Source organism: Juglans microcarpa x Juglans regia, chromosome 6D, assembly GCF_004785595.1.
Source record: "Juglans microcarpa x Juglans regia isolate MS1-56 chromosome 6D, Jm3101_v1.0, whole genome shotgun sequence".
Lineage (NCBI taxonomy): Eukaryota > Viridiplantae > Streptophyta > Magnoliopsida > Fagales > Juglandaceae > Juglans > Juglans microcarpa x Juglans regia.
In genome coordinates this window covers 32218355-32229494 of record NC_054604.1, presented here as the reverse complement: position 1 = coordinate 32229494, position 11140 = coordinate 32218355, and the positions used below count along the sequence as shown (strand labels likewise).

Genomic DNA, 11140 nt, shown 5'->3' with positions numbered 1-11140 from the left:
TTCGCATTTTTACAAACACATTTCCATCTTTCTATAAGACGTCATCTTATTGTAAGACAGGGGTAGAGACCAAGAAATTAGTCCCAAATAAGCTCATTCACCACTTTGCACTGTTTTCTATTACTTTAGGGCGATTGTTCGGGAACCCTACCTCCTTCTCATGTATTACTTTTCCTGTTTAATGAAATTAACTTGCTTAAAAAAAGTAAAAAAAAAAATTAAATACATGAGCAGTCAAAATGATGGAGGAAACTCATGCAGCATACTAGCATTTTCCTTAATTCAATCCATTTTACTACTATTCACAAAACTCTAACTACTATTCATAAACCATTTCATCTCATCTCATTTCAACTCACTATCCAAACTAGCCCTGAATTCGTTTTATTTATAAGTTAGCGTGTAAAATATATGAGTTTTTATATTTGTAAGTCGATGGGTAAATCATACATTTTATACTATTGACATGGCAAGACTTGATTTATAAGAGATTTAAATTTTTTTTTCTCTTGTAAATCAAATCTTGTCATGTCAATAATATGAAGAATGTGCTTTATGCACCCGCTTGGCGCTTACAAATAAAAGTTTTCAAAATATATTATTTATATTGTGTATGAGGTAAATTTATAAAAATTCAAAATTTTAATTGTTTTCTCACAATCAAATTATTAATTGGTTACTATCATTTTTTCATCATTTCATGATATAGTATTAAATAATGAGAATTCCTTAGGGCTGGTCGGGCTGATTTTAGTCAAATTACAGACTCTCAATCACATAGCAACACCTAAGACTTCCACCACACTTATCCTAAACTAGCACTACATCAGAATTTCTTTTTCTCTCTCTACGCGATTTCCCTCTCTCCCTCACGAACTCAGACGATTTGGCTTCCATTCTCTCCCACAAAATCCTCTCCGCCACGACGACTACCCTCACCACCACCACGATGGCCCCTCTCTCCGTCGTCGCACGAGGAACTCGAGCCCCCCTCTTCGCCACAATCCCCTCCCTCTTAACTGATTTTCGCACTAAAGCCACCCTTTCTGCCACTCTCCTCACTACCCGCCCCTAATCTTGACCCTCCTAGTGTCGCTGACGAGATTCTCTACCCAGTGCCGCCATCAACGTCTTTTTGACATCAACCAAGTGCCATTGAGATTGCGGGTTTGCGATGGGTTTCACTGTAATTTTGAGCTTATTCTCTATACTTGATGATCTGAGATTGCAGGTTTGAGATGAGTTTCACTGTGATTTTGAATGAATTATGGTTTGATTGTGAGTTGATTTTGGTTTGATTGTGGGTTGATTTTGGTTTGATTGGGTTTTGATGGAGAGGAGACGGAGATGATCGACAGAGATGGGGGAGGTCGGCGATAGAGATAGGCGACGGTGGAGATGACGGGCGATGCTGCAATGGAGATGCTTGGCGACGGCAGCAGGAAAAGATGAAAGCAACGACGAAGAAACGGCATATGACGGTGCAAATGAAAAACATGAGCACATAAGAATTGATTCTATGTGGTGGAGTGTATTTCGCTTATAGTATTTTTTCCTACGTGGCTTGAAATGAATGGATGGCTGTTTTTGTGGGATTTGCAGCCCGACCATTGTGAAGCGTTTCTCTTAAATAATTAGAGACTATTTATTATGTTTTACTTGTATGCCTATTATTTAATGTCCCATCAAGAAATGTTGAGAGGATGATGATAAATAAATCTTTCGTTTTATTAATATCATAATTAGAGTCAGTTTTCCCTTTCTTTGAAGGTCATGTTTGGATAGCACCTTTTTTGTAATAAATAAATAAATCAGCATCAAACCAAATTTTTTAACTGTTGTAAAATTGATATATGAATTTTAAAAAATTCACAATTAATAATTTTGTTAATCTTCGATTAGAAAATTAACTTCTTGTTTAAAATTTAGTAAAAAAAAAATTATGAGATATAATTCAAATAAAGAAGTTAGATAAAGGGATGCTTGGACACATGGATCGTGAGATATGAAATTCTCAAGATTTTCTAAATTTCTCATAATTTCATTTCAAAATTATTGTAATTAGTTTCATTGTCAAACATGAAATTTAGATGATCCACTCATATCCAATCGCAAATAAATTAGTAATCGTACCAATTCACCTTGTATCGTCTTACGTATAAGGGTTTCTTTTGACAACAAAACAAGCTTTCCTAGCTGCATACAAATCTCTCCGCATCTTTAGGGCTGGTCGATGCAAAAGATCTCAAGATGTCACTTTTAAGAGAGTTTGGTGAAAATATATGACCTCAAACCGGAGTTAGGCGCGCACTTTGGAAGACTAATTTTTTTCCGCAAGACGCTATTTTAGAAAAAAGAAAACTCCAAAATCGTCTTTATGGTAACAGATCAGCATGAGTTAGATGCGAGAACAAGAATCTTTGCCTCCTACCATAACAAAAACATGACTTATACGCTTTGAAATGTTGAATTATTCAATGATGCAAAACGTCAAGATTGTCAATTCTTTGATATATAAATTAATTATTAATCATCTAATTACCATTTTGACAAGAAAAATTATATTCTCAAATCGGTGAATAGAACACACTAAATAAAATGCTTACATGGCATGATTTGATTTGAAAGATAATTTTAAAATTCAAATATTATCATTTAAGTAATTACAAATTATGTGCTCTATAAACCGGCTTGAGAATAAAATTGACAGGAGATGCATGCTCTTTTCAAACTAATAATATACGCCTAGAAACTTATATATATATATATATGCTGTTTATATGCTGTTAAAGTCATAGATATCATGAACAAATGGTTGGCTTGTTGTGGAGACTGAAAGAGATCATGTAATGTTCCACAAGTAGGTAGCACGATCATCAAAGCCTTATCAATTGGTGCAAACAGCCATGTTTCATGTTTGTAACCAATCCAATATATGTAAGAATTTATATATCTCCATTGCACTGGAAAGGAAGAAATACATCAACTTAGCGCAAACTATAGAGTATTTAGGTCATTACACTTGTGAGAAGAATAATTACACTTGTGAGACGAACGAATTAACTCGACAAGTAAAATGAACAACTGCACTTAATGTTTTGCACCATGTGGATACTGTCCATTCAAGCAGCAAAATGGATGAGGTACTTGCCGAAAACAGACATATTGTACTCTCATCTCATCATACGATCGATGCCATGCTAATTAAAATTGGTCCTTAGTAATTTTAATTAAATGATGCCATGATCCGTATTTCAGGAGTACCTAATAATTTTCCAACGATCTATACATGACTACAACATGATCGATCATTTAGGTGGTCCTATGAACAATTCTGTTTCCACATCCACATGACTTCTTCCGTGGAGAACTTCCGGCTGTTTGCTTGACAGGTTAAGGGGTGGCATGCCATACTGCACAAATCAAGTGGGTCGGATACACACAAATTAAGTTTAACCGGTCTTAGTTATTGGAGATAACCAAATCCTTTGTACAGCTTCTCAGAATATTAATTGGAGCAAGAACTGCTAAAGATGCCCATAAAAAGTGAAGTTCTAGCAAGGGGAAATGGGAGGAAACTAATCAAGGATCAATTAATATTACCTTCTCACGTAACTTTGCATTCTCTTGCAGTTGGCATCTCTCCTGAATATATAAAGCCAAAACAAGAAACGTGTCAAACATGACAATCAGCAATTCATGGAGATCCAAACACACATGAGATATATATAGTAGTTTTCTTTACCTCTTCCCTTAGCTTCTCAATCTGCTCCCTAAATAATTGATTCTGAGAATATTGGCAGTATTGCTTTATGGTGTTAGTAACGTACTCAGCTAGATGTAACAAAGCAAGTTTCAATGATATTACGTAAGCTAAAAGACTGATCCGGACTTGAGCGAGGATGATGTTAGATAATTTAACTTAAAATGATAAATTTACCCTTTCTTTCAAGTTTGACCTTTTGGGACAAATGAGGATTCGACGGTTATTAGTTAATGCTATTCTTAGAATTAGATTTACCTTCCTTGCCCTAACTTTACTAAGGCTTCGCTCCAGCTGGTTTTCGACTTGCTGTAGTTCATCAATTGAACATAATTCCAAGCTATCTCCCAGAAGTCTTCTGCAGTATTCAAATTTCAAAAGTATATATAAACATGAGATGAACGGAACTGTGAACGAAAGAAACTAAAAAACGATCTTTAATGCTGATTATCAAATTAGGCCTCAAACCGCTTAGATGTTTCAAGAAGCTCAATTTTCTTTGTCAGGCTAGAACTGTCTTCCTTCAAATGCTGCATGCAAAACCAAACGCTAAAACTTCGTTACTGTGTGTGTGTGTGCGCGCATCAAAGATGAATTGGTAAGATAGAAAAAGGCAAAAGCTCAAACAATTTAAAGGAGAGAGTAATATATATATGGACCTTTCTCAAAAATTGGAAACAAGATTGTTTTTCATGATTATGAACAAGTAAAAGGATTTATATATTGGGTCGGAAGTATGCACAATGCAGTCATTTCCTGTAATTATCAAATGCACAAACCTGCAAATTTTCTTGAGCTTTGCTGCTAATTCCTTGGTCCTTGGTTCTCTTCTGATACCGCTCTATTGTCTTGCTTATGCTGAAGCATCTCCAGTTCAGAAGAAGATGAGAATTCATGTAAAGCATGCATTTGAACAAGTTTCATCAATAGATGACAATATGCCATATTCTAACTTTCAATTATATATGCGCACAGCTCTAATATCTTTCCGCCCAGTAACACATGATGTCAGAAACACAAATAGACAAGTTTATAATCTTCCTCATGTCAATCTCAACGTTTTGCATATGCTAGTTGAGAGGCATGCTTTCTTTTAGCCAAACTAATTCTTTTTTTAGTTAGTCAACACCATGTACAACTGCACAATTACTTATTCTCACCCAGCTGTCTTTAGCCTCTATGATGGCAAAGACAATGACCTTGATCTTGACAATAGATAAACTTAAGCTGGTTTAATTTAGCCTTGATGATATATAAAATGAATCACATGCCGTGGCTAGCTACAATGTTGCTTAAAAGTACTGAAAGAGCACTAATACAAGAATCACACTAAAACTAACAAATAATATCAGGCACTAAAATCAAATGTCCTTGAAATATAAACTTATTCCAAAGTTTTGAGGTGAATAAATCCTAGTTTACTATTTCTATTATCATTATAAACATACCGCCAAATTGGGAGAAAGAATGGAAGGAATTGCACATAAGAGTAGAAATTAACATTGATGAATACAGGGAAAACAAGCATGAAACATCATTTATATATTCATTCTAGAAAGTGCAGCATTACTTTTTATGTTAATATCGAAATCAAGCCAATAATCAGTAAAAACAATAAATTTACTTTCACAGTGATCTCACATGACCATTTCTTGAATTATTACCACGTGTGAACATTACAATGACATGTCAAACACAATGCTGGCTATTCCTTCTAATTAAATATCATCAAAACGCTCCTTTCTAATTAATGCTCTAGGACTAAATATCCATCTTGAAAATCTCCAAAGTTAGTCTTTTAATGCTTGACATGATGCTATCAATTTGCTTCTACAAGAACATGACCAACATGATGATGACAAATATCACCCCGCTGTTGGATGCAATTAGAACAAGGCCTAGTGGCGGTTTTAAAGTGCTAGCTATATGACATGACCCAGTGGATTCAACATTGGTAGAATTACTGTGAATCAATGCAATGTCATGATATTAAAGGTGTAATTTACCGAACCCTTAGGAGTTGACTCGAGTGGTAAAGGTCTTGGTGCATGGTATGTTCTCTCCGGCTCTAAGGTTCGAATCCATTTGGGTGCAAACAATTCCATGGAGTCATCGAACTGGGAGATTTTTACCTTAAATTATCCGAGGTGTACTTGCAGGAAACTCCTTGTCAAAAGCTTGTGCATACCTGGGATTAGTCGGGACACGGTTCTCGGACACCCAATATCAATAAAAAAAACTAACCGACTGACCGATTACAGGTATGGCCATAATGAAATTCGTGGTGTTCCATGATAAGAAAACTAAAAATAAAACTAATTAAAGGAACTGATGCAACCAGCTGGTCACTTTGATCAAGGATTGCACAATTTAAACTTAAACAGTCAATCTAGTTTCATGAACTGAAAGGAAATTTAACCATGAACATTACCTAATTCCCACATTAATGGTCAAGATTAAGTATTTTTTAATTAGGTAAATAAAACCTACATGCATGGTAATTAGTCTAGAAGGCTAAATTATGCAGAGAGGATCAATATGATAGCAAATATGAAATAAAGCAATGCTTAATGTTGAAATGAGATTATCTGTCATTGTTGCTTATATATTAATACGATTCCCCTTTCCCACCATATTTGCAATATTGCTTGATTAGTTATAATGAAAGTTAATTCGAAAAAAAAGATAGGTAACACAAAAGATTATGATGATGGACAAGTTGAAAACCCCGTGAACAAGCTTGTTCAAACTCATGTCACGACCATCATTTGATTTTTTTTTTTAATCATTGCGAAGGAATTAGGCATTCTTCCAATTAACTTCTAGTTGTATCCATGTGAAATTTTGTATAGCAGATCGAAATTGTATGTTATAAATTAGTGTTTTCTTGTAAAGGGGGTGGTTTATGTTGCTCAAAATGCATTTTGACAACACTGTAAATGTAATTTGATGTAGATTAGGAAAGCTCAACGTTTCATGTAATATTGACACTATCATAAAGATTTTTTTTAAGGTTCTCAACTTTTGAAATCCAGCTTTCCAAAAACTAGGATGCATTCATGTGTTACATCCTAAAACTCCAGCCAATTTTCCTCCTTTCAAAACGAGATTCCAACAATAAAAGCTTTGCAACCATACACCTCATAACAGAAGAAAAGAGAATGAGGAAATAATAAATCAGCACCTGATCATGGGTATGAAGCAAGAAGCTAATGACATATATTTTACGAACAGCACTCTAGTCTCATGAGTCTCGACCTAGAATATTGGAAGTGTCTAACCACAAAGAAAAACCAAACCAATCCTCGGGAAGTACTACTGAAAGGGCATTGAATTGAAGTGGAAGTGAGGTGTGTGAGTTGCTTGCTCGTTTGCTAGTAGGGATTCCTCATAAAGGTGGATTATCATCTAGTTCCCATTAAATCCCAACCTAAATCTTCTCTTTTATAATCAAGCATGCAATTTCATGAAAAAACAAGCATAAAGTTAATTAGAAGTACAAAAGGCTTGAAATAAGGAGAGAGATTCTTATAATTAAGGCTTGAAATGAAGAAACCCACCAATTAAGTTCTTTTTTTTTTTTTTTTTTTATGTCTAAATGTAATTACGCAACATAAAAATTGATGATCACCCTTATGCCCACTTGTACCGAACAAAAATAAGACCCCTTTTATTATAAATAGGATTTAACTCGTCTGATATTTATTTAATCACTAATCTTAACTAAAATATTTGGACAATAATCAAACAAGTACATTGAACACCGGCCAGCATAAAATTTACTTAAACGTAAAGGTATATTGTCATTTGTCGGAGAAAGCGGTCCAATACTTTTCAGAGATGATTTGATTTACATGAATAGAAGGGATCATGAAAATTACAAATAATAAAAGATAATACTAGTGTAAGAACATGAAGTAGTAGATCGAATATCTTTTTCAGAAGTCAGAAGACCGGCCCTCTCAAAAAATCAACAAGATTCCATGTTTATTGTCGATCATATAGTACCCATTTTCATGATTTATATAAACAAATTTATCAGATTAGCCACATAATTGGCAGGCAGGACCCATGCCATTTTCATGATTTATATAAAATATATAATGAAAATAAAATGTCCTTACTAAGTACTGTTCCATAATACTGTCACTCATGACTTCATAACGATTTGGTACTGATAGCTAGATCATGATAAATTCAAGGGATCTCATGTATCTTATGAAAATAAACCGAGGCTTGAAAAAAAAAAAAAGGGATCCGAATTTCTTGCCCACTTTAATTACATTTAATTAAGCCTTAATTACGTCTCTAAAACAGAACTTCAGAGATGAAAGACTCTCGGGACATGGAATATTAGAGGATGCATGAGATCAAAAGTTAGAGTACTACTACGTAATTTGGAAGATCGAGACAATGAACAAAACAGTAGGCAGTGGTACTCTCCGACTGATCCGGGAAAAGAAAAACGAAAATTAGTACTAGGAGATTAGATATTTTAAAGTATAGAGCATGTGTTCATACAGTACTTAACCTCATGGTATAAATAGACGTATATGTGGGTACGTACAAACAGGTATTTATTTGTATTATTGCTGCCATAATTGTACCTTTATCGATCTAATCTATTTATTACTAAAATTGAACATAAAAACAGAAGACTTTTCAAAGAGCCTTGTTATTTGACACAAATAATGTAAGTTTTGAAGAACGGTTTGAGAGGATTCAATCGCTCGGGGATGAAACATCCAGATCCATGGATTTATAATCTGCTTAATGTTGAAGATGAACAGAAATAAGCTATGGTTTTTCTTGCAAGGAACAATCAAAATTAAACATACCTAGCGCTCGAAAATTCATAGAGCTTTCCTCGAGGAGAGAAAACGATCAGTGCAACTTCAGCATCACATAAAACTGATAGCTCAAAGGCCTTCTTAAGCAGCCCATTTCTTCGCTTTGAGAAGGTTACTTGCCTGCTTGCTGCATTTTCTATGCGCTTCATCTGGGTTTTCCCCCTCACCATTTCCTCCACCCCCAGACAGAAAGGCCAATTCCCAGGAGAAAAACCAGAAAACAAAAACAAAAACCCAGAAATTATATGGTAGGATGTTATGGAAATCTGAACTGGGAATGAATCGACAGAGGATCTAAAATCAAAGATTACAAGCTGCTATGCCAAAACCGGATACGTTTCCAAAAATAGAAAGAGGTTGAGGAAATCTAGGCAAAAAAGGAACAAAAAAGACTATAAATCAGTGGAAGATCTCAAGGAGCCAAGAAAGAGCGAGAAAATCTCAGAAACCCTAGGAAATTTTTCAGAGTGCAAGAAACCATGAGACTGATTGATTGATTTGATCACCATGTCCATACTTATCTTTTATTCTGAACTACAAGGACCTGCTACAACCCTAGAATATATAAATAGATGATATAGAAAGACTCGTAAGTCAAGAACCCGACCTCTTTCTTTTTTGGGTAAAGCCAAGGAAAGAAAATATAGATACCACCCAAAAAAAGGAAACAGGAACATATGTGAAAACATGTGAACCCCTCCTCATCCAAAGAAGGAACTTCTTTTGGAGGCATGGAAATCTTGGTGCTATCCCATGCCTGGACGAAACGTGGACAGACTTGAACGACGACTTCTCGTTCCGGTGACAGATCCAGAGGCAGAGAGTTATGGAAAGGGAAGGACAGCGAACATTCCTGTCGGTTGCCAGTTAAAACCGGACAGGTTGGAACCAAAAGTTGCAGGTAAATTTGGAGCACTTTGGCCTTTGGGGTGGGGGTGGTTCTCATGTTGTAGTAAAGAAATGGTAAGTGGTTTGTCCGTACGAAGTGTGGGGAAATTTTCCGTACAATGGGACAGGAACTGAACCAATACTGAGCTGCCAACTCATCGGGGTGGGTAAATAGCGTGATGCTATTAAACTTTGTCACGTGGCTAACTCCTGCAATACTGGTCGAGCCGTCGAGGACATTTTTTAGTGATATTCGTGGCAGTACAGGTTTGATTCATGCTCTTGTCGCGCTGTATTTTAATTTTTTTAAATGATTCAAAAAGTTATTATTAATATATTTATATATATATATTTTAAAATGTATGAAAGATAAAGAAAAAAAATGCAAATATATTATAGATACGGCCAGCAGCTGCAACCGAGTAGCATGATCCTTATTTTTTTCAAAAATTCTACTTACAACTTAATTGGAAACTTCGGCGTCACCGTATCTTATGTGGCATATTTCAAAAACAGTGTCATTTTAATTTAATTAAAAAATAGTTGAATCCCCTCCATCATCCCCCTTCATTTCCTAAATTTGAATCCCCCTCCATCTCAGTCAAAGCCCTCATCCCCTTCTATCTCACTTGAAACTCTCATCCCCCTCCATCTTAGTCGAAACCTTCATCCTCATTCTCATTATCTTCAATTCTCTTCGTCTTCTCTATTTCAAAGAGTCTCTTCATCTTCGATTTCGCTCTCAAGAGCTACGAACCCAGCAACCCACGAACCCACCCACCAGCTTCGTCTTTGTGTGTCTTCGTCTTCTCCATGAAGTGGATCTTCATCTTCGATTTCGCTCCCAAGAGCCACGAACCCAACAACCCATGAACCCACCCATCGGCTTCGTCTTCGTGTGTCTTCATCTTCTCCATGAAGTGGGTCTCCGTCTTCCCTCTTCTTTGCCAAATTCATTGTTGGATTAGATAGACACTTCTTTGCATGCAGTCTACACTCTATATACTAAATTGAGGTCACGGCTATGATATTTTTTCCTAAAATAATGTGTGAATACATATATATGTATAACATGAGATTATGCATATGCTTGTCTTAGAGAGTTGGATGTGCTAAAAAATTCATGCCAACGGTTGAGTATGGTGTAATTCTTAAGCAGTGTCTAGTTTGAATTTACAGTCTTCCTGATTTTTCCTTTAGTAACTCATGATCCATATCGCATAATTTGCCTTTGGGTGTGGCTCAACCTGAAGGAGAATTTCTTTACTGCTTTTCCTGATATAGCACTAATAGAACACTGAGTGTTTGTCGCCTACTAAAATAATTGTCGTTCCTGCAGAAGTAAGTATTTTTTTTCAAAGGAAATGGGCATTGAGAATTTTCTTGGTAATGCCAAATTATCTCTCCTCTTGCATTGAAAAACTTTGCTTTTATTATGGTTGGACTAGCTTGTGCTTGTGGTAAAGGTTAAGACCAAGATTCCTGCTTAAGACAGTATCTTGATGCATTGAACCACTATTAGTATAGATGGTAAACAGCTATTATCGATTCCATTTTCTGTGAAAATTAAATAGACATCGCAGTGTTGTGAAAATTGAATAATCTTGATGTGATTTGAGATGGTTATCTGTTTTTTCTT

General features: G+C 35.5%; 1 protein-coding gene across 2 annotated transcripts; it reads right to left on the bottom strand.

Annotated features, from left to right (window-relative positions):
* Positions 1–3104: 3104 nt before the first annotated feature.
* On the bottom strand, positions 3105–9388 carry LOC121236003 (agamous-like MADS-box protein AGL19). Of its 2 annotated transcripts, none has more exons than XM_041132484.1 (7): positions 8602–9345; positions 4543–4621; positions 4232–4293; positions 4022–4121; positions 3746–3787; positions 3604–3645; positions 3105–3413 (listed from the first exon to the last, which is right to left on the bottom strand). In XM_041132484.1, the coding sequence occupies exons 1-7, from the start codon at positions 8781–8783 to the stop codon at positions 3309–3311; spliced, it is 612 nt and encodes a 203-aa protein (XP_040988418.1). In that variant the 5' UTR covers positions 8784–9345; the 3' UTR covers positions 3105–3308. The 2 variants fall into 2 exon arrangements, with proteins under 2 accessions (XP_040988418.1, XP_040988417.1); XM_041132483.1 differs by having other exon boundaries at positions 3111–3413; positions 4543–4630; positions 8602–9388.
* Between the last annotated feature and the right edge of the window lie 1752 nt (positions 9389–11140).